The sequence below is a fragment of the Mastigoproctus giganteus genome, chromosome 7 (genome assembly GCF_048544385.1).
Source record: "Mastigoproctus giganteus isolate SK-2022 chromosome 7, ASM4854438v1, whole genome shotgun sequence".
Classification (NCBI taxonomy): domain Eukaryota; kingdom Metazoa; phylum Arthropoda; class Arachnida; order Uropygi; family Thelyphonidae; genus Mastigoproctus; species Mastigoproctus giganteus.
This window is the reverse complement of record NC_143581.1, coordinates 120,101,335-120,126,809: the sequence shown is the minus strand read 5'-3', so window position 1 is coordinate 120,126,809 and position 25,475 is coordinate 120,101,335. Positions and strand designations below refer to the sequence as shown.

The following is a 25,475-nucleotide window of genomic DNA, read 5'->3' as shown; positions in this document are numbered from 1 at the left end:
CACCGCATATCCCGGAGCAATATGGCCTTAGTTGCTAATGCTCCTAAAAACCAAATAACAACAATAACAACAATAACCTTTTCTAATGCACTTTATGAAGAGCCTTGCCAGTTTTTGTGTTATGTCTCTTCCTCCCAATTTTAACAACTCTACAGTAACGTCATCTTCCCCCAGGGCTTTCTGATTCTTCATTTTCTTCAATGCATGTTCTACCTCATCAGGAAGAATATCGGGTATGTTGTATGTGTTGCTAATTTGCAATCCATCTTCCCCACTGTTGGATCATTCCCTCACTCCTTGTATAATTCTCTATAGTAGTCTTCTGCTATTTGAATTATGCCTTCTCTGCTGTTTATAATTATAAATATCATTTGTCTTTCTGTATTACTGTTCATGGCTGCTGATTTAAATCCTTTGTTTTCCCTTAATGCTTTTTCTACTTTTCTTGTGTTAAATCTTGTTATGTCCTCTCTGAGTCTCTTTCTAATGGCTTTGCATAACTCAGTATACTCAATTTTTTCCTTGTCAGTGTTTGTCTTGCTCTTCATTTTTCGCCTTCTGTTCATCATAACAAGTGTTTCTTGACTAATTTTTTCTTCTTTGGATTTCTTTTTCCCTATAGGCTTCTTGGGCTTTATCACTTTCAGAAAGTTGTAATATTCCTCGTCGATATCTTGGTCCTGAGCAGTCTACAGAAGCTCAAACTTGCTCTTAACTTCCAGTACATACTGCTTTTTCTCCTCTTCTGTTATCTCAAAGACCTTTGTATTATTTACTCGAGTCAGTTTTTTCCTTTCCTTTCGTACATCTATATCAAGTGTACATCTTACCATTCTGTGATCACTTCCAACATTTACGTTATTCAGGACGGTAACATCACAAAATTCACAATATATCTTCTGTTAGTGAGGATGAAGTCGATTTCATTAGTTGTTAATCCATTTGGACTCTTACATGTCCACTTTCTGTTCACCCTTTCCTTGAAAAAAAGTGTTCATTACTGACAATCCTTGAGATTCTGCAAATTCCAGAAGTCTTTCGCCTCTTTCATTTCTTTCACCAATTCCACAATTTCCTATAGTTCCCCTTTCTGCACTGTTTTGTCTTTTTCCAACCTTAGCATTGAAGTCCCCATAATAATAGTGTAGTGGATTTTCTGCTCATCCAGAAGACTCTCAATTTCAGTGTACATTTCTTTAACCTCTTCATCATCATGGCTCGATGTTGGTACATAAATTATTATAACCTTATACCTCTTAGAAATCTTGAGTATTAGTCTTGACACCCTTGGTGATGTACTTTTGAATTCCAAAATATTGTTTTTTAAATCTGTATAGACCAGAAACCCAACTCCACCTTCACTCCTTTCACTGTTTCCACACTGTTGTACAGCAGTGTACAACATTTCACTGTTCTACAGCAGATTTCCACTTGATAAACTTATAAGTAATTCATTTCTTCTTCTTGTTTCAGCCAAACCGATGATATTCCAATTCACATTTTCTAATTCCTTTTCCAGCTCTAATATCCTGTCTTCACCGATGAGTGATCTTACGTTGTAACAGGCTAAGTTCAGTTTCCGTGTATGGTAGCCTGGTCGTTCCCAGAGATTCTTAGCACCTTCTGCTTCCACTCTGATCCACTCGCTCCTGTAAGAGGGGGAGTGAAAGCCGCTGGGGACTGAGGGCCATTTGTTTTGTCGTGCTGTGATATGCTGGAGGGTTTGGTCTTTTCCTCTGCATGCTGACCAGGCATCTTGAAGAAAAGCACTCTACACGTTCGTTGCGACCTAAGTGACATAACAGGGCTTACCATCGAGAAGGTGTGCATGAGTGGACTTTAGGGAGGCAGGCCAACTGGACTTCTTCTAAATCTTCTGTAATAGAAAGATATTGGATCCATCAGTGTTTTAGACTGAGTGTCTGATAACACACAGGATACCTGTTCCCCTCTAAGCCCCTACCTAATCCAAATGGATTAGGTAGGGGCTTGTCACTACCTAATCCATTAGGTAGTGACAGTTACCCAGTGATATGCCAGATTGATGCAAATATCCTCCATTTTTCTAAAAGAACTGACAAATGGAACTTGTTTTTAAGTAAAATGGGATATATGCAAATAATTAGCAATACTGGAAGAAAAGCAGGTCCAGCAAACATCCATTAACTTGGCCACAGAATATATATCTAACCAAATACTACAAACAGCAGAACAATCGATTCCAAAATAATCCAACAAAATATCAGCACCCTCAAAATTTTGTTGAAATAATGAATGCAGCACGGCTAAAACAGAAAAGAACAAAGCATGGAACATCTTCGGGAAGTTTCCAACAACTGCAAATCTCATCTGCTTTAAACAGGCTCGGGCAAAAGCAAAACATATTAGGCAGACTAGCAAAAGGGAAGCATGGACACATTTAGCCTCCACAATTACAAGATATACTCAAACCATCCATGCATTGGGCGAAACATTCATGAAAATCTCAGCCATGACATCTTACACATCTCATTTTCACGTACACAAGGCACAAGCTGAGAAGCATTACATCAACTTCCAATTGCATCTAGTACTGCATGAAATCTCCCTTTCACAATGACAGAATTGCACCATGCTTTAGCCACCACCAAACTCAGTGCAGCAGGACCAGATGGAATACACTACATAATGATAGCACAACTTACTGAACCATCCCTTAAGACATTGTTACTTTTTTTATATTAGAATTTTAAGAGAATACCTTCCCAGAAAAGTGCCATCACATTTATGTTTTGGCATTTCCAAAACCAGAAAAGATCCTACAAATCCACAACATTACTGACCTATTGCACTCACCAGCTGTGTGAGCAAATTCCTGGAAAAAATGATCACTGCCTGCCTAACGAGGTTTCTAGTCCAAAACAATCTTTTTAACCTGGTACAGTTTGGTTTCAGTTAAAGCAGATCCATTTTTGTTTACTGATCAGAGTAGAAATAAACATCTGTGATGCTTTTGTACCAAAAGAACACCATGTTGTGGTTCTCTTTGGTATAGAAAAAGCATTTGACACAGCTTGGAGGTATGGCCTACTGCACTCTCAAAAACCTATGCGATCTAGGACTACGCAGACACCTGCCAGAGTTTATCAGAAATTTCCTACACCATCACTCATTTCAAGTTAGAGTCAACAACCAGTATCTTTAAATTTTATCCAGGAAGGAGTTCCACAATGTTCAGTACTGAGCACCACCCTATTTAATATAATAATAAACTCCATAACACAGGGTTTACCCCAAATAGTGACCACTACCCTGTATGCTGATGACTTCAATGTCTCCTGCCATTCACCTAATAGGCAAATGGTAGAAAGACAGTTGCAAGGTGCCATCAACAAAGTTGTAAAATAAAGTGGCAAAATCAAGTTGCTCTGTGTAAAGAAAGATCTCAAGCCTTGGAATCGAATATACATGAGAACAGACATGAAGAAGTAGTATTAGCTCGACTACAAATAGGTCATATGCACCTGACACATCTCTATCTTCTTGCAGGCCCTGATCCACCACGGTGCACAGCGTGCAACACTCAGCTCACTGTCCAGCATTTACTTATTGATTGATTGACCCAAATTCAATACTGATTGACAAGCTATATTTACCTCATTTTCCACAACAAACACCTCTTTCAGTATTTCTGATCTCCTAGCAGACATATAACTGAAATTTTTGGTTTCCTCAAACAGATAAAACTGTACAATGCAGCATAAATTTGAATAACATTTGTGCAGATATAACTATGTATTTAACATTACCGTAGTTAGGTACATTATGGTCTTTGCTGCCCTTGCGTGATAAAGTCTACAAAGAAACAAACCAACTAATCTCCCAACTCCAATCTCCCTACTGTATAGTGTGTTAATTGTCTGGCGGCACCAGGGGTTTCCCCCATCTTCGCTCTCCTTACTGTATAATGGGAGACCTGAATGGGCATAGCCATCTGTGGGGAAACACTGACATCAACAGATGAGGATGAATAATAGATCACCACAATCTTTCTCTGCTCAACAATGGTAAACATACTTATTTTCACTTTCCTGGTTGTACAACCTCAGCAGTAGACCTAACCATATGCACCCCTTCACTCCTACCACAATTAAAGTGACGAGTAATAGAAAACCCATACAGCAGTGACCATTACCAAGTAATCACCACACTGACCAGAAACTCTCCCTGCCATCCCAAACAGACTACCCCGCTGGAAAATAGAAAAGGGCAACTGGGAAATATTTAATCCACAAATCATTCAAGAAAAATCAGTCAATGAAGCTCTGAAACACGTCTCAGATACCTTAATACAGGCAGCTGAGGCAATACTCAGAACTTCTACTCGTTTTCTGCTACATCCAAAAGCCTGGTGGAGTGAATGAGACTGCATGAGAACAAAAAGACAACAAACCCACAACAAGCACGAGTGCTATCTAGGTATACCTGGAAACAAGCCAGAAAAAATTCCTGAAAATATGTTCTGTTTATTGAGGAAGTTTATTTCCTCAATATAAACAGAACAACAAATACACAGACCATATGGAATAAAATAAAATAATAAAATCCAAAAAGATTGAATCCTATAATCAACCAATTACATTGCATCAGTTACGTGAAGCATTATCAAAAACAAAACCAAGTGCAGTTAGATCAGACAACATACACTACAATATGCTTAATATTGTAGTGTATTTGCTTCAGATGCATACACTACATTATGCATCTGAAGCAAAAAGAAGTAGAAAACCTTCTTAAACTGTACAATTGCATTTTCCAAGAAGAGCAATATCCTGAAGCATTGCATCATGCAATAGTTATTATTTGTTGTTATTTGGTTTTTAGGAGCATTAGCAACTAAGGCCATATTGCTCCGGGATATGCGGTGGTCATTCCCTGACCTTTCCGCATCTTCCATATTTAGTGTTGACTGTCTCGAACCCCGGTCTAATCAAGAAGCGTGTGCCACGCACTGCTGCTCCTTCCCACCTGGCTACAGAGGCACCCCATGCAATAGTATTAGCTTTCCAAAAACCCAATAAAGATCAGGACAACCCAAACAGCTAACGAGCAATAGTGCTCACTAGCTGCCTAAATAAAGTTTTGGAGAAGATAATCAACAAAAGATTAGTCTGGTATTTAGAAAAAAACCAACTGGTTCAACAGTATGCAATGTGGGTTTAGACATAATAGATCCACATTGGATCACCTTGTAAGAATAGAAACAGACTTAAGAGATACATTTATAAGTTCAAAACATATGGTTACCATATTTTTTGATATAAAGGCCTATGACATAGCATGGAGATACAGTATACTACAAGACATCCATGACACAGGCCTCAGAGGACATTTACCCCTATTCATCCAAAACTTTATGAAAACAGAACATTTCAGGTCGGAGTACAGAACACCTCCCAAAAATATGTAAACAAGAAGAAGGAGTTCCCTAGGGGTCAGTCCTGAATGCCATACTATTCGTCATAAAAATAAATGGCATCACAAAACAACTGCCATCCACAGTGTCACGTGCACTATATGACTTCAGTATATCGCATCAAGCACAGAATATGGGAACAATAGAAAGGCAACTACAATGCACAATTAACAAAATCAGTAGTTGGGCCCAGAAAAATGGATTTAAAATTTCACAACAAAAAACAGGCTGTGTATATTTCTGTAAGAAAAGAAACTTATATCCCGACCCTGAACTAACAATAGAAGGTCACAGAATACCTGTTAAGCAAAGTGTAAAATTTCTTGGACTCACTTTAGACAACAAGTTAACCTTCATAGAGCATATAAAGCAATTACGAATAAAATGTATGAGATGACTCAATATCCTTAAAGTCTTAACATCAGTAGCTTGGGGAGCAGACCATTATACCCTGCTCAACCTTTACAAAACACTAGTAAGGTCAAAAATAGATTTACGGAGCACCCGTTTATGCATCCCGCCAAAAAAGAGCACCCACAAATGGTTAGATCCGATTCACCATAGTACACTACGAATGGCACCTCCGTAGCCAGGTGGGCAGGAGTGGCAGCGCATAGCACACACTTCTTGATTAGACCGGGGTTCGAGCCCATGACCACCAAATACGGAGGATGCGGAAAGGTCAGGGAATGACCACCGCATATCCCCGGAGTAATATGGCCTTAGTTGCTAATGCTCCTAAAAACCAAATAACAAATAAATAACACTACGAATAGCAACAGGAGTCTTCCGCACATCACCTACATACAGTCTTTATACATGAGTTAATGAACTACTGCTGTTTCTCAGGAGACAATAGTTGGCCCTACTGTATGCATACAAGATAAGATCCACAAGAGACCATCCGACTTGGACATCCCTATTCTCACCAAAATGGGAAAATATATACAGGTGACCCCCGCTTAACACTGATAATTTGTTCCCGACAAACAGAGTGCTAATTGAGCGCCGTATTCCTATAAAGTAACATATGTATTTGTGAGCCATGGTCTATGCCATAGGATATTTCCTAATCAATAAAATAATAAATGTTAGCGAAAAGACGCACAAATGTCGGTCAGAATATTTAATATTAAAAATGTGTATATATAAAATATTCTCCATTACATACGTATATAATTATGTGGTAAGTAACTACATTACATATCAAAATTAAACTTAAAATGCCAATCAAAATCATGAATTTATTAATCTGATGGCCCTGGGCTGCCGAGTTTTCATAACTTTGGTTGATTTTGGGTTTTTTTCTTCTTCTTTCAACACGAAACTTCCTTTAGGCATTCGTTTCCCAAAAAGTCCTGTTTCATCTATGTTAAAAACTTGCTGAGAAGTTTAACACCACTCTTCAATAATTTTTAGAAGTTCTTCTTTGAAAGTTTCGGCTCCTTCTTGATCTGCACTTTCGGCTTCTCCCTGGATTTTAAATCTATCTTACCAGCCCTTACTAGCTTTAAATGATTTCACATTGTTTTTTTTTTATTTTAAAGGTGAGCCTTCTTCAGATCATCATATAAGCTAATCACTTTTTCTTTAATAATAGTTAACTTAATGGAATTGTGCTTTGGATATTATCTTCAATAAAATTATTTAGAAGTCTCTCCATTTCAATTATAAAAGCTGGCCTAGTTGCTTGCAGTGGAACAGCTGTCTTTCCCACTGCTAAAATTAATTCTTTATTTTTTATGATTGTTCTTATAGTTCAACCTGCCAGTCCTAAATTATTGCACACATCCACTTGTCGTTGAATGGAATCAATTCGCATCAAAACATATAATTTAATTTTCAAATTCAGTATTTTTCTTACCTTAGTAGGCTTCGTACTGTTTCACTGTGTCCGGATGTTGTTCCTTTTTAATTCTTATCCGTCGTTATTAATCTTCGAAAGTGTAACTGTGTTGCATTAATTATGATACAGTGTACCGAGTGACGACTAGACTTCGGATAAATGCATATAACGCAAATATTACAAGCAATATACTTGATCATTTTTTAAAATGTTGATCTCGGAACTACATAAGTCAATAGTGCAATTAAATTAGCATGGGAGAAAATTTCACTGAGCATGGGAAACCTTGCTATTAATTTTCAAGCTGTCGACTGCATCAGATGAAACGTTTTCGTTAAACATGCCAAAAATTCAATCTGTACGCTGGTAACAGAGCATTATAGTGAATTGTGATAGCATTAGAGTGAGATATGGGTTATATTATAAGAACAGCATTATAGCCAATTAGCATAGTGCGAACCGTGTTATAATGAGGGCCTGCTGTATAGGATCTGCAAAAGTGCAAATAAGCCCCTAAGAATCAGATTACAAGAGCTACTGACAACATACGATCTTAACATAGATAATGTTGCAAATCTAGAAGGGCACGTAATACCACCATAGATAAACCGCTCCAGAACTTGTGAACTCTCCACACAAATCTCGAATAAAAATAATTTGTCAGACATCAACTTTCAACAACTGCATGCAGTACATAGAACTAAATATCCCAACCATGTACCAATATATATATACAGATGGATCAAAATCAGAGAACCATGTAAGAGCATCAGCAGTATTCCCAGACACTACCCTGGTGCCAACTTCCAAAAGAATGCAGTCTCTACACTGCAGAATTAGTATCAGTTTAGATAGCCCTGGAGCACTTCAGAACCACATCATTTGAGAAAAGTAATATATTCTGATTCATTAAGTGCAATACAAGCCATACAAACTACAAACAATATAAACCATCCAGTTCTCGTACAAATTAAACAGATATTTACAGACTTAAAAAAGAAAAACAAGAAATACTTTTTTGCTGGATACCAAGACACAAAGGGATAAAAGGAAATGAAGAAGCTGACAGAATTGAAAATCAACAACTAACCTCCACAATGTTTCCCAGATCCATATAAGGACTACAAACCAATCATCCAAAACTGCTCTCTAACACAATGGCAAGACCTCTGGCAAAAACAAACTTCAAATAAATTATATGAAATAAAACCGAAGTTGAACATTGGAAAACAAGCACAAGGAAATCAAGAAGAGAGGAAGTCGTTCTGACCAGACTACAAATTAGACATAACACATCACATATTGCTATTTACTGTGTGTCGAAGAAGGTCCAAGAGACTAAACATGCAATACAACCCAAAAAATCAGACATATACTGATAAAATGCCCAACCTATGAAAATGATCGACAAAAGATTTTCTCATCATTATATAAAGGAAATCAAAATGTCTACCATCTACTACAAATAAAGATAGAGTGTATATAATCATAGAAAATAGTAAACTCCCATGCATTTGATCAAGATATAGATAGTGAAAATGCATACAAAGAATATAATATAACACAATGAACTGGCGCACTATGATCTTCATTGTCAATGTACCAATAAACACCAAAACAACCAACCAACCAATTCTGCACTGCTTATATCTGTGTGGCACCACATCTCTGATAGCCCAACAATATCCACTTTTGATGTCTTGACCTGCACTTCAAATTCATCAAATTTATTTACTATACTCGTAGCATTAGTGTACAGGTAACCCTCGTATAACACGGTAGTTAGATTCCTATAAAATGTCGTGTTGTGCAAAACCACGTTATACGGGACTAAGGAAAGGTGCAAAATGGGAGGTTACATTCCAAAAGCTAACAAAAATACAATATTTTTGTTAGCTTTTGGGCTGAGTTAGTCGAGCCCGACTAACTCAACCACATGAAAAGACCCATAAAAATTCCTCCCTTCATCGACGGGATTCAAACTCTCGTCTTTTCCAGCCAGTATGGGGGAGAAGGGCGAATCTATCAACTGTGCTACCCAACCAAGGGTTTCAGTAGTCATATCATCAAAACCTTCCCCTCCTACTGATGTAACAAGTTCTACAATTGCACAGATTCCGTTTTCTGCCCGTTCAATCATATTTCCTGAATGAACTGACTCTGGCCATACATTTTTCCACACACATTTAACGTTGACGGTTTTACCTCTTTCAGCGATAAAGCTGTGATTTTGATACAGTCCACAATTGAGAAATGTTTCCATGCCTCCATTACTTCAGTAGATTTGGAATCAATTTTTTCCAAAATCCATTGAAACGATTTTCTGATGGAATGTGTTTTAAAGTGGATATAATGATCTAACGGCTGAATGAAAGAAGTTGTATTAACCCAGTACAACTGTGGTGGTAGAAACATAACTGCAATGTTTGGATGGCTTGGTTTTCTACCCAATAGTAATAAAACTTTGAAATCTAAATTTTTCCACAAGTTCGATGGCACAGCAGAACGTAACATGGGAATTTCCCAACAAAATAAAATACAGATATATACAGTTATACCCAGTTATTTATTAACAGATAAAGTACAAATAAAAGTACAAAACCAGTAGCTTTCGGAACGTGTGTCCCTTTATCACCTGATAAGTTAATATAAAATTTGAATACATTACAAGCAAATGTGGCAAACGTGCCACATTTGCTTGTAATGTATTCAAATTTTATATTAACTTATCAGGTGATAAAGGGACACACGTTCCGAAAGCTACTGGTTTTGTACTTTTATTTGTACTTTATCTGTTAATAAATAACTGGGTATAACTGTATATATCTGTATTTGAACTATGGACCCCAGTACTCCAGGCCCATTCGTTACTAGAATAAAATATATTTCTCTTTTTTTTTTCTCTTTGACTAACGAGTCAACAGTGGAGATTCAAAAAGAGTGGAAACATAGAAAAATTACATCCAACATAATATCATACTTTTCCCTGCGCAAAAGCTCAAAAATAACCTGTTATGTGAGGTTTATCGACATTATTATTCTCTAACCATGTTAGAGCGAAACCGTGTTATGTAAGTACCATGTTGTGCGAGGATTGCCACAATTTATCAGTCGTGTTGGAGCAAAACCGTGTTATTTGGGGGGTTGCCTGTACTTAAGTTCATCCTGAATCCTAGACTGAATGCTATGACATTTTTGTAACTTTTAAAAAGAAAACTAGCAGAATGCATACAACAGTTGCATAGTACCCTAATTGTAGGGGCAGTCATCCAGCTTGCTCTAAAGTTTGTGGACTTTGGAACCTAAGTAAAAAAAATATATTCAAAATAACTTAACAGCAAGCTAGAAAACAGGTTAACTTATGTATGCATTTTATCATAAAGGAAGCATAAGTGCATTTTTGCACATATGCTTCCTTTACCACTCAGAATTACCAATCAGTAGCAACTCAAGTGGGAGTTAAGTCTACCCAGACATATTGATCCAGAATGGGCTGGATCAGTACTCTGAATCCAGTATTCAAGTTATATCTGTTGGACATACCAGTAATATGCTAATCACAATTCCATTTGACTGTCATCTTTGTTATCAGATAGAAATCACATAAACTAGATCTTGCTGAAGATTAGACAAGTAATATAGGCACAAATTATGTGACTGGCCAGGAAATTCCTGAAATATGTTCAGGTGATGTTATAGAATAACCAGACCTGTACTAAGCAAGGAACACAGGATAGCAAGGAAACAGAGGATGCCCAACTTTTCCTAAGTAGGGGTGGATGGCCATTGTAAACAGTCTGTTCATAAAAAGCAGACAACCATTTTCATATATGTACATCATAAAGTGAAATTTTGGGTTAAATTAGCTGAAATCCATAGGTTTCTTGTAATATCAGAAATTAAATATGTTATAGAATCTCCACACATAGAGCTGTGGCATGCTAAGTGGACTCTAGAATCCCATCCAGACAATTCTCCCTCTCAGACTTCCTTAGAAGTTGCCATTCATGTTATGCTTGGCATTGCACTAACTTATGACCATAACTTTCTCTAAACCTTATCCTATACTATTAAAGACCTCAAAGAACTTGCTGCTCAATTTCCAACTCTATTCTGTTTTTTCTGTAATGTTTATGGCCAACATCCATTCTGGAGATCACAAATTTGTAAAATTATTACTACTTCACACACAGAATCATATTGTAATTAATACTGTGTCCCATACTTACATTCACTTCCCTGTGGGATCAACCACTGGCACTGACCTGTCCATCTATTTTGTTGATTTGCTAACTATACCCAAGTATTCGGTGGACAAAGCTAGATGATCCACTTAGTAATGATACTTATCCCATAATCTGCAAGACATAAATGTGTATCATGTTCTTCACAAGCAGAGGATCATATGAAGTGGAACTTTCCTAGGAAAATTATTGTAAATTTAAATTATTGTGTTTGATACATAGTCCATCGTTACCAGCCTGATTCCTTTGTTGTAGATCAGGGATCGGCAACTTGCGGCTCTTTAACTTTTAGCCTACATGAAGCACAATTTGAAATGGATGAAGGACATTTGGAGTGCAAGAATAAAATGCCTTAAAACTGAAAATTGAGGATTTGGAAAGGTAAAAGTCTGCCCTTGCAATTCTGCACAAATGTACGGCGATAGATGAGTTGAAAAAGCAAGACCAAATTGTGTTTGATTTAGCGAGTAGCTTACCGTACACCTGTGGCGTAACTGCCATGTAGGCAGGCAGGGCAATTGCCTCTGGGCTCTTTAGGGGGCCGGCATCTTTGGCTGTCTTCTCTTTTTGCAGTTTTCATTAATTAAGTAGGGGCCCGAACATGTTCTTTGCCTCTGGGCCTGGAAAAGGGTAGCTACGCTACTGCTATTTACACGTATATAAATTTTAAAATATTTGCCTTTGGACTTCTCTCAGTTTTTGGTTCCATGAATTTCTGCATGCAAATATTTTTGAACATGAACTATACTAAAAATAAATCAAGAAACCGTCTGAACAATGCGATCTCTCAGCATGTTTAAAAATGAAAATTATGGCATAACTTGCCTGATGTTGAGAGACTCGCTGAAGAAGTTCAGCAGCAAAAGTCACATTAATTCGTACCTAATTGGATGTTTGTTACATTTTTTCGGTATTAATAAATAATATATCAGAATACATATATTTTTTTAATAAAACACCTTCCCACTCTATTCCATTTCTTAAAAACTCCCCCCCTCCTCCCAGAACAGCTTGAGCTGGTATGCAGCTCTTTGGATTCACTTTTTTTTTTTTTAATTAGATCAAAAATAGCTCTTCACTCAAAAAAGGTTGCCGAGACCTGTTGTCCTTTATATATACTATGTGAACTTGGTAACAGCTAATTTCGTTATACTACAATTGTGTACCTGAAATTACATGTGCTAAACATAGTGAAATGATACAAGCAGTAATATATTTTAAAAAAAAAATTTAGAGCATGGAATCAATGGAAGTATCTATAGAAAAGGCATGTAGCAGAAACAAACATCTATGGGACAGAGAATGAAGAGACTTTATAAGAGATGGGTCAAAAACAACCCCCTTTTGAATGGTGGCTGGAAGCCTGAGGGAGGTTATAGAAGCACTGCTCCAGATTTGGGAACAATATTCCATGGTAGGGCAGATTTGAGATTTGTATAGAGTGAGTAGCAATTTAGAAGGAAAAATAATGATGAGCTGTTCTGGTAGCATATCTACACTGCTCAGAGAATTTCATATCTGATTGTACAGTTACTTCCAGGTCTTTTTCATTTTCCACTACCCATATGCAGTACCTTGCATCTGTCAATGATAAACTTCAAGTGCCATTTCACAGCCAATTGACCCAACTTTCCTAGATATTATTGGATTAGCTCACCTGATTATTATCATTAACCACCCTGCCAACCTTTGTATTATCTTCAAACATTGACATTAAGCCTGATATACCTTCATTAATAAATATTGAAAACAATGGACCAAGCACTGAAAACAGTGCCCATTGTTAACCATTCTGCATTTTTTCACTTACTCAATCGTTTATAATGATGATGAGATGATGTTTGTTTACAGTTTTTTTTTTTTCCCCGATGCTGCATAACCAAAAAAAATAAATAAATAAATACATTTGGAATAAATTTTATTCCCATGCTAAATCCCCAAGAGGCTCAGGTAACGCCTTGCATATCATGTGTAACAAATTCTGCTAAAAGGTTACAGTTTGTTACCTGTTTTGAAACTTAGAATAGCTATCTGTTGAAGATTGTTCCTTGTGTACATTAATATAGCTGGAGACTATCATTAAATAGTAAATTATTTATTTTAAATTGTCCAATTTACCTTTTACTTTAAAAAAAAATTAGGGATGGAACCACAGATGTGACAAGGACGTGGCACTTTGGAACTCCCTCTGATTATGAAAAGGTATGGATATTTGCAGGAATTATTTCATTTGTTTTTTTAATATTGGTGTACAGAATGATAAGATCATATAATTTTTTGTTTTTGTTATCCAAAAAAAAGCCAAATAGCTGCAGATATTCCAAAATGATCATTATTACGTGATAGTTATATTTTATACAACTACTGTATATCAGCAGTGATTAGCATTATTCTTCATGATTTATATTAATTTATAAGGAAAATTTGCTTGAATTCCATTAATAGTATTAAAAGAACTTCTGTCTAATAATTCGTGCCTCCGTAGCCAGGTGGGCAGGAGCAGCAGCAGTGCGTAGCACATGCTTCTTGATTAGACCGGGGTTCGAGCCCGTGAGCCACCAAATACGGAGGATGCGGAAAGGTCAGGGAATGACCACCGCATATCCCCGGAGCAATATGGCCTTAGTTGCTAATGCTCCTAAAAACTAAACAACAACAACAACAACAACAACGTCTAATAATTCATCCCCAACTTCAATATCTTTTCCATACATGCTTAATTTTAAATCGATAGCTTTCCTATTTGATTAGCAATTTCAAGAGTACATAGATCATTGTTTATTGCCTGTGAGCTAAAGCCATGTTACTCTGTGTATATTGTTTATAAAATGCATTTTCCTGTGTTTATATCTTTTTAAGATCATTTCATTTGGTGTGTCCATAAAAACATGAACAGTCTTTAAATTTTTTATAGTATACGCTGCCATCTGTTATCAAGTAATTGTCAACAATTTATAATAGATGGTAGCATGACAACAACTTTGAAAATTGGAGGAGGAAGACCCCATCGGTTGATTCAATTTGTGCTTACAAAATCAGAAATAAAATCCAAATTCAGATCCAAAATTTGATAAAACTTTTAGCATTAGCATTAGCATTAGTAGAGGCATTTGATGCAAGAAAGCAAGCTTATGCAGCATCAGCCAAAAAAAAAAAAAAAAAAAAAAAAACCACTTCCACTTCACCCCTCTGTTCGTTCCAAATACCTGTCCGGCTGAGCCTTAAACTTATTTAGGCTATCAACCTCCACCACAAGGGATGGAAGTCTGTTCCACCAACCAACCACCCACTGGCTAAAGGCAAATTTCCTCACGTCTATCCTACATCTGTCTTTCCTCAATTTGAATTTATGCCCTCTCAGGTGATTTTTATGAGCTAGAGGAAGAATCCCATCAGCATTGAGCATGCTTAAACCATTCAAGGCTTTATACACCTCTATCAGATCACCTCACTGGTGCCTAGTCTCCAAACACTGTAATTTGCAAAACTTAAGCCTTTCTTCGTAAGAGCACCCCTTTGTTCCATTCACTAATCTTGTTGCCCTTCTCTGTACTCGTTCCAGCAGCTCTACATCCTTCTTGAAATGAGGCCTCCAGACCTGTATACAGTACTCTAGGTGTGGCCTGACCATTGCCTTATACAATGGAATAATCACCTCCTTATCCCTGCTGGAAAAATTCCTGTATATCATTGACAATACTCCATGAGCTACTCTTGCAGCCCGTCTGCACTGCTCAGAGAACTTCATATCTGCCTGCACAACCACCACCAAGTCCCTTTCATTCTCTACCACTGTCAGTGTAGTACCACAGAGTTGATACGTTGCTCTGGGGTTGCTGTTTCCCATGTGTAGTACTTTACATTTGTCAATGTTAAACTTCATTTGCCACCTCTCAGCCCATCTGCTCAACCTTTCCAGATCCTGTTGCAGCAGCATAGTGTCAGTAGTGTCCTTGACAACCCTGCCAACCTTTGTATCATCTGCAAACTTGGACATTAAGTTTGATATACCATCATCAATATCATTTATAAATACAGAAAACAATAATGGACCCAACACTGAGCCCTGAGGGACTCCACTAATAACATTAGTCCACGATGAGCAGTGTCCATTGATTACCACACTCTGTCTTCTCCCCCTCAACCACCCCTTTATCCATAGCAGCAATTTGCCTCCAATGTCACACTGCTCCAATTTGTGTAGCAGTCTTCCATGTGCAACAGTATCAAAAGCCTTTCTAAGATCCAAGTATATAATATCAAAGTTATTCCCTGCATCCAGTTCTTTTGTGACTGCTTCATAATATCCAATCAAGTTGGTCAGGCAAGACTTCCCCTTAACAAAACCATGCTGTGTCTGAGCTATAACTGAAGTCTTGTCTAAATGATCCTGCAGTGCTTCTTTAACCAGTGCCTCCATTAATTTTCCTGGAACAGACGTTAAGCTCACAGGTCTATAATTACTTGTGTCAGCCTTTGATCCTCCTTTGTATATTGGGGTCACATTTGCACATTTCCAGTCTATGGGTACCTCCGCTGAGTCCAAGGAAGCTCTCATAATTATGGCTAAGGGTTTGCTTACTTCCTTTGCTGCCTCCTTTAATATAACTGGATAGATCCCATCCACCCCGGGTGCCTTTCTTGTGTTTATCTTCAACAGTTTCTCCTCCACTTTACTCCCAGTTATTTCAAGATTCTGTAGCTTACTGCAAGAGTTGAATACACCTCTGGCATTCCCCTTGCTGAATAACTCCTCATGTGTGAATGTCGATGCAAAATATTCATTTAGTTTGTTAGCTACCTGAGCAGGATCATCAACAGTTGACCCATCAATATCAAGTGGACCAATCTGATTCATCCCCTTCCTTCTAGAGTTAACATAAGTAAAGAACTCTTTGCTGTTTTTCTTTGCATCCCTTGCCAAGGATTTCTCGTAATCTGCCTTTGCCTGTCTAACCTCCTTTGTAACTTGGTTGCATATCAACTTGTATCTATCATAGGCTTCTGTGTCATGTGTTAATTTGTAAGTATCCCATGCATTTTTCTTCTCTGCCATATGCCTCATTAGTTCATCTGACATCCATTTTGGCCTAAACCTTGAACAATATTTCTTAGTTGGTATGTAAAGCCTAGTAGCTTCCAAGATAAGTTCTTTAAATGCTTCCCATTTTGAATTTGCTGTTGGTAACATCATCAGTTGGTCCCACTGTATAGAATTTAAATACTGTCTCAGTCCATCGTAGTCGCCTTTACGGAAGCAATAACCCTTCCCTTTACCCCTAATGGTAGTTACCTCTTTGAGTAAATCCCACTTCAGCACACTGTGATCACTGCCACCTAGTGGTTCGTTTATCTGCAGATTCTTAATGCATGAAGAATCACTGCTGATAATCAAATCAAGAGTATTACTCCCTCTAGTTGCCTCCCGAACATGCTGATGTAGAAAACAATCATCCAATAAATCCACAAAAGCCCTGCTAGTGTGTGAGTAACCAGCCCCCAAATTCTAGTCAATATCTAGGAAATTAAAATCTCCCATTATAAGACTCTCTGATTTACTGGCCCACTCTATTTCCCTGTACAGTTCCTTATTATACTCATCAGAGTCATTAGGCTTATAGCACACTCCTACTCTCAATTTTGATCTCCCAATGCTTATGTCACACCAAACTGACTCAACACTGCACTGTCCGGCGATGTCGACTGGCTTCACTTCCTTGGTTTTTATGTGTTTCTTAACTAATAGCATAACCCCTCCCCCCTTCCTATCCTGTCTATCCTTTCTGTAGACGTTGTACTCCCCAAATTGCAGTTCTGCATCCCTTATATCTGTGTGACACCACGTCTCTGATATCCCAACAATATCTGCCTTTGATGTTTTGAGCAATACCTCAAATTCATCAAATTTATTTACTAAACTGCTAGCATTGGTGTACACGCAAGTATACCTGCACCTGTTTCTATTCTTAGCTACCCTAACACAACCCATGTGTTTACTTGTACCGCAATGGCTCCCAGCAGTCTCTGAAATACCATGCATCTTGTTTTCCAGGCTTCTGCTCATTCTAATAGAAGCAGTGCAAGAATCTCTTTCACCTCTGCCAGTGGCTACTATCAATCTATTAGTCTTTGTCTCCCCCCAAGCTAGCAGTTTTCCAACCCACCTAACACTGCCTCGATAGCATCAGCAAATATTCTTGCACCCTTTCTATTTAAGTGTATCCCATCCCTGTAGAAGCAATCTCTCCTGTTAACAAGTACAGTCCAGGCTGAAAAAAATTCTACCCCTTGAGCCTTGCACAATCTTTCCAGGGCTGAATTGATCGACAAGGCTCTCATCGTATACTCCCTCCTATCGTGTCTGGGCAGAATTGCAGACACTTTCAAATTCAACCCTAATTCTCGGCTTTTGTTCAACAGTGACCTGTACTTGTTAAGTAATTCTGCCGGTCTCCTACTCTTAATATTATTAGTGCCAACGTGTACAACTATATCACCTTTTGTGCCCTTAAAAGATGATATTCGCTCTACAACGTCATCAACCTTTGCCCCTGGCAGACATACCCTGGTCCTGTTCCATCTATCTTTTTTACAAAGCATGTTCCCCGTTTCCCTGACAATAGAGTCACCAACAACTACTAGTTCCTTCGGGACCAGCGCATTCTGCCTTGGGGGTTGTCTCTGTGTCACGCGATGCCCAAGTGCAAGCTCTGGCGTTGATGTGGGCAGCTGAGAGCTTGTTGGGCCCCTCAATTTAGTTTCTTCGAGGGCATCCACCCTGTCCTTCAAGCTCTCATATAGGCCCACAAGAACGCTGAGTTGTTGCTTGATACCGATACACTCCTTGCATCGCGCACACACAAAGACATCCCCCTTGGCAGTATCATGACCTGTACCCGATTGCTCTGCAAACTTCAAGCAAACAGTGCATTTTATAAGGCTGTGAGTCAGAGGACAACTGCCCCCCTCAGTTCTGCTCTGAGCCACAGCACTTCCATTAGCTTGAGCCTTTTGCTTTGCCGCTCTGGTCTGAGTCATGATTCTATTAATTTATTAATTAATTATAATTAATTATGTTATGTTATTAATTATGTTAAATATAATTAATTATATTACGTTTGTAATCTAAGTCGTTATATGTATTTATTTAAACATACAATTTAACTGCTAACGAAGTTCAACTAACGCTATCTAGTACGGTATATAACTAGCGTATCACAAAGGTGGGAAAATTACGAACGGTACCGGAGTTGAAACACGTGCAAACCTTTACCGATACTTTTATGCAATTACAAGGCCGAGTAAAGAATAAATACACCAAATTAATCAGAAAATCACAAAATAATGTTATACTACCAAATTTAAATCAAAAGTTTTAGAAAAACAATAATTTCAAATCAATAAATAAGAAAAATCCACTTAGCTGCTTTGAACACGACCGTCTCTAGTTGCCTCGTCAGCAGACATGCTATTTTATCTATTACTTTAAAAAAAGTAATAGATAAAACCATAAATGCTATTTATAGATTTCATCATGATTAAGATGTATGTAAAATTCTTGCCATTGCCAATATCAAACTCAAAATTTGATGACAATAATGTAATTTTAAAGAAATTAAATACAGTCTGCCAATATTTAAAGTACATGAACTTTCAGAATTGAAAATTTTCACAATCCCAAATACTCTAAAACAGTAGTCTCATGTTAGAGTTTTACACTTTTGAAATTTATTCCAGTAATTTCATTATTTTATATATAAGCATATTTAATTTTTTTAAAGTTATCATTATGTGATCATATTTTAAATTGATATAAGAAGACATACCATCACAGTTGACTTCTTCAAGCTTATTTCCTATTTGATTGGCGATGGCAAGAATTTGATGTAGTTGAATAAATAGATGTAGAAGATATTACTACATCAAAAAAGGAACCTTTTTTTTTTTTTTTTTTTTAATTATTCTGGCTTGATTTTTTTGCAGTACATTTGGTATTTGGTATGTTGAGGGTCTAGCGACTCCTGGGATTTCTCCCATCTCCGCGGTGTTCTCTATATCGAGTGACAGTACCCTGTCAAGCCAGAGATTTAAAGTGTGTGCATCATGTATGTGTAGTCTGTTGTGCCCATTGTTCATCTGGCTTATTGGCCATTGGGCCCCTGATGGGACCCGACGTTGCCCATACTGCGCCACGTGGAGGCTAGCCAGGTGTTACCAATAAGGAATCAGTACTCTGGCAGGTCCTGCCACCTACTTGCCTCAGATTTCAATGGCTAGGACCTATAAAAAAAAAAAAAAAAAAAAAAAGACATTGCTTTAATCGCTGTTAGTGCTTTGTTCGGTCATAGAGATTTGCCTTAAGAGCGAGAATGGATTGTACGCTGGATGAGTTTTATTTTTTGGCCGAAAAGGGTCGGGCAAGCAATTTTGGTGTAGTTGCAGTTTTGACATGTGGGGCTGTGCGCTGTGAAGGTAGACAGATTTGGGTGGGGAGAAGGAAGGCTGGAGGATAGAAAAGGAAGAAAGGGACTGATAGAGGAGGTGGCCCCCAAATGTTCAGTGGGCATGCCCATGCCACACCAGAGGGAAAGTGGGTTTTGCAGGGAGAGGGGAAGACAGGGGTGTCCCCCCCACCGGGAAAAGGAGATAAAGCAGGCTCGGAAAGGTGTCGGATCTGGGTCGCCATTGTTTCAGGATGGTGGGAGTGCTCTTTGCCTCGCGAAGCGATTTTGAGCGAAAAGCGTGAAAGCCTTATAGTTTTCTTCTTCCTGCAGCACTATGTCCTCCTGATTTCTAAGGATGGAGCGTAGTTTGGTAAACTGCAGGCCACGGAGGTCTTCATATATATTACATTCATAGAGCAGGTGCTCCCAAGTTTCTTCTTGTCCGCATCTACACTGCACTATGTCCGAGATTCCAAAATCGTGTAGCTTCTTCCTGATGGAGCCATGCCCTGTCAACAGGTAAGTGGTATGAAGTCCAGGAGAGTACCAGGTCGGGGAAATAGGGTAAACACGTCCAATGTCTGGTATGAAGCTTCTAGTTATGCGGCCTTTAGTGGAGTCATTCCATCGATTCTGCCACACTGTTCTCATGTGGTCTGTAAGACGTCTTTTTTCCTGTGGTCTAGTCAGAGTTGGGTCCGTAGTATATCCCAAATGTGTGATTACCCTTCCTTTGGCGTGTTGGTGCAGAAGCCCACGGCCGACAGTCTCTAAGTCCAGAGGGAGACATCCCGCAAGGACCTGGATAGCGTGGGTGCTCACCGTGCAGCATGCTCTGGTTGTTGTGAGGAGAATTATTCGATGGATGGTTTCCAATTTCCTCCTGTTAACAGCAGTGCTTGCCTTAGCGTAAGGCAAGCACTGCTGTTAACAGTGCTTGCCTTTGCCCAAGCTCCCGCTGCATAAGCCAGTGCCGGGATGAAGAATGCCTTGTAGAGGATGGCGAGTGTCCTCTTCTTCAGACCCCAGTCTCTGCGTGTAACTAGTGAATAGGCCGGAATATTTCCTGAATTTTACTCTGAGGTAACTAAGATGCGGTGTGAAGTTGAGGTGTCTATCGAGGATAACGCCAAGAGCAGTACAGTAAACCCCCACTATTCGCAGTATCTGATTTCGCGATCGCTGATTTATTATAAAATGAAACCTAAAAAAATGTGAATTTTAAAGCGCCGCGAATATTTTCCGCCATAAAAAAACATGGGCATGGCTAAAATTATCTTTTCCAGTCAAAACAGCGCTCAGTGGGTGGGGAGAGAGGGGTGACAAAATCGCGAGCGTGGATGTTTCTCGCTAATCCTTGTTCAGTATGTGTTATGTGCTTGTCATGGAAGGTTCCGTCGTTTGCTTTTAATTTATATGCTTATAAATTGATATGCTTAGAAAAGTGATAAATCTACCGTTTTGCAATGTAAAACAGACTTTGTCGAGTGTTAACGGAACAAAGTGACTTTATTGTGGACAAGTTCTTTCTAACCCGTACAAAAATATGGCTACGAATAACAAGGGAAATGTGAAAATATCAAAGAAGGTGATGACATTAGCGAATAAAATTGAGTTATTAGACAAAATTTCTAATGGTGAAAGTGTCTCCTCAGTGGAAAAACATAAAATCAATGAATCAATGGTACGATCAATCAAAAAATTGGAAGAAAAAATCCGCCATAGTGTCTGTGAAAACACGCTAATTGCTTAAAAAATTTGCTCTGTAACTCGTGATGTTAAATTAGAAAAAATGGAAAAGGCTTTAAATCTGTGGATAGAAGACCAAACTCAAAATAAAATTCCGTTAAGTTCACTCATCATTCGTGAAAAAGCAAAACTCCTTTATCAACACTTTAACGAAACTGGTGATAGCACTGACGGGGTAAGTTTTTTTGCTAGCAAAGGCGCCGGTTTGAAAGATTTGTTTGAAATTTCTAATAAATATTACATTTAATATTAAATTGTTTATTATTTTCATTTTGATGCTATACGCTTGCATTTCACTATGTACTGTCTATGTACATAGTCATATTATGAAGGTATATAATACATAGGCTAAGATTTTGTACTTGGGACACTTTCCCATATGTAGAAAACTCATTGCTGAAAGAGTTGAAGAGGTCTTTGAAGACAGTCAGATCACTCATCTTATTACTTGATTACCATGGGCAAAACTGCCATAAAATGTAATGATACAATTTCTAGAACTCTGAAAGCTAATTTAGTGCTGATGCTAGTATGACTTATTTATTCTATTTATAAAGAGTGTACAGCACCTAAAAGGGTGACAGTTTTAATATGCACAGTGATATATATATATATATATATTTTTTTTTTGTGATTTTATTTATTTTCAGTTATTTTAATAGTGTAATATTTAAAGATGTGTATTTAAAATGTAGATTTCTGTTATATTTTACAGTACTGTTATATGGTGATTTTTAACATTTTATGTGAGATTTCTGATAACACTCATGGCAGTCCACTGCACAGTCATTCCTGGCACCCTATTGCAAATAGATTTATCTATTCCTCTGCACGAGAGGCTTGTAGATTCCCATAAAGTTGCATAGACCCATTGTCCCGTATTCCCTTTAACCCATGTTTTTCAGCCCACACAACACAAATTGTCCTATAAAGCCTGTGAAGACACATATACAGGTATAGTACATTGGCACAGTATGGCTTGGGGGACACATATACACATATGTATATAGCCTAATGTGCTGATGACATCATAAAACCACAAACAGTTATGCTTCCTGTGCTGTGCTGTGCTGTGCTGGGGGAAATGCGCTCCTGGTGTTCATTGTTCAAGGTTTAGATATAATTCACTGTAATGTAGTGTTGTAGTAATGTAGTGTTGACATGCCAGTTTTACATGCTTAACCACATCATCTGATCCCAGTCACAATATAGTCTTCTCATCATCATCATCATGAACTTGGTCCGGCTTAGGTCTTTTAAGACCTGTTCTGTTGTAGCTCTTGGAGTGGTCTTGATCTCGCCATCATTGTCTTGGTTGACCAACATCTCTCTTGCCTGTAGGTTTGTAGTTAAAGACAATTTTAGGATCCAGTCTGGGTTCATTCTTTCTATGTGGCTGATCCATTTTTCCTGATACCGTTTTATGTCATTTACTATGTTATCTACTTTTAATTTCTCGCTGATATATAAATTTCTTTGGTGGGCTAGTCTTGTAAAGCCTAATAATGGTCTTAAAAATCTCATTTGTGCTGCTTCTAGTCTGTGTGCATCTTTCTTATTTAAGTCTCATAGCTGTAGAAGAGGGCTGGTTTTGAAGTGATGTTGTGCAGTCGTAATTTTGTTTCGGTTGTCATTTGTTTTCCGAAGTGCCATTTAATCATTCCATTCATTTTATTATATTTTTGTGGTTTAGTGTGGATGTCTTTCCCTTCATTTGATATTAAATTTCCCAAATAGGTGAAGTCAGATATTTGTTCTATTATTTTATTATCAATAACAATTTTGACTCTTTGTATGTTTTTTCCACATAATCCCATTGATTTTGTTTTTGAGGTGGAGATTTTCATCTCGTACTTTTTACCTATTTTATTCAGTTCATTTGCTGCTATCTGTAGTTCATCTTCGGATTTTACAATTATAACTTGATCATCAGCATATAATATAGTTTATATTTTATTCCTGTTGTTCAACTGTATTCCGTTGTCAATTGTTTGTTTCCATTCTTTAAGAATTTTATTGATGTAGATATTAAATAATTTTGGTGATAGTCCACATCCTTGTTTTACTCCTTTATTGGTGTTAATTGGGTCTGATAGTTGGCCATTAGAATATTTTATACAGACTTTTGAGTTTTTATATAGGCTTTGCATTGCTTTCCGGAGTTGGGTTGGGATATTTTCTTCATGTAGAATCTGCCAAAGTTTTTCCCGGTTTACATTGTCATATACTCTTCTTGTCACAATATAGTCTTTTAATCAAGCTTATTCTTCTCGTTGCTGTGTTTTTTCTCACCGTAGCCTCTGGTTAAAACTATAGATACTGTCGATATTAATATGTGGGTAAACTCTGCTAATGTCTGTAACAGTGCTTGTATTGCTTGAGCATCTATGATTGTGACTATTTATCTGCCTTTCTCATCTTTAATGGTGCCACCACATCACCGCTGCCCTTCTTATAGTCTGTTGTACTCCGGGACTTAGGATACTACTGGTTATTTCGCTTGCCTACAACAGGAAACAGCCAAATTCATCCTCATTATTATCAGTCATATAGTGCAAGGAAGCCTGAGGCTTTTGCTACACCAGGCAAAAAAAAAAAAAAAAAAAAAAAAATTCTGAGTTACCCTGAAAGAGAGAAGGAAATCACAAAGAAAGAGAAGAATGATGATATCCAACTCAGGACCCTGGGTGTGCCAAGCCCATACTCACCAGATGTGAGCTCCTGGGGTCATAATAAAGTACACAGAGATAAGAGTAATATAAATCGATAACTTTTTATCTGTACGCAGATTTAAAATGTTTCGTGCTTGGAAGGGTATTTGAAAGTTTAAGAATAAATTTGTTATTTGGAAATAAGAAGCTGCCTACGATGCCCTTAGAAGAATCCATTTCTTCATATTACTAAGAGTAAGACCAGGTGCATGAATACCTGCATGTACACCAATGTTAGGAGTAGACTGTGTTGATGAATTTGAAGTGTTGATCAAGACAGGGCCACTGCAAGTGGGTAGGTGACATAAATGTTGCTTATGGGCAGCAAGAAATTTTTTTGACATATACAAGTCAGATCTCTGTTTAACAAACTTCTTTAAAATGAAATTTTATATTTAACGATATTTTTTGAATTCCCCTTGGTAATTTAATTTAAAATATTTTCCATAGAAAATAAAATTAATTTCCATATAACGAACTAATTATGAGAGACTTATAAAGACAACTAGGAACTCATTAAGAAACTTAACTGGGAACAAATTAACAGTTCGCTCCTCTGGCCTTCAGGCAATTGAGACAATTAAAATAAATAAATTTTCTGTTTATACTCAGGGACGACCAAACAGTCAGAAGAGTTTACAAAATACACAGAATACAAGAAACAGCACCGTATTCAGCAGTCACAGGCTTGAACCCCGGTCACTCAAGGCACGTGTACTTATGGACCCGCACACCTAACCACTAGGCTACTGCTGCTACTAAGCATGAATTAAAAGCCAAACAGATTATCATTCTGCAGCTTAGTGGTACTCGTAAATCCTATTCAACCGCCTGTTCCACATACCCAAAAGTCACACTGATCATCTGATTGGTTAACATTTACCAATATTCAACACGGCGGATAAATAATTAATTTGAAATATAGACAGTACTTGAAATTACAGACTTACATTAATTTGCTTATTATCTGGATCTGTGTTTCATATTTATAGTTTGCAGGGTTATACTCCAGAACATGGATACAAC

At 37.7% G+C, this 25,475-nt stretch overlaps 1 protein-coding gene across 2 annotated transcripts in view; it reads left to right on the top strand.

Annotated features, from left to right (window-relative positions):
* Nucleotides 1-25,475, top strand: part of LOC150083167 (xaa-Pro aminopeptidase 1-like) — an 886,380-nt gene that overhangs the window by 668,412 nt on the left and 192,493 nt on the right. For both annotated transcript variants that reach the window (XM_090377885.1, XM_090377886.1), the window contains one exon: nucleotides 13,687-13,747. In XM_090377885.1, the coding sequence (XP_090234011.1) occupies nucleotides 13,687-13,747 (61 nt within the window). The remainder of the gene's footprint in view (nucleotides 1-13,686; nucleotides 13,748-25,475) is intronic.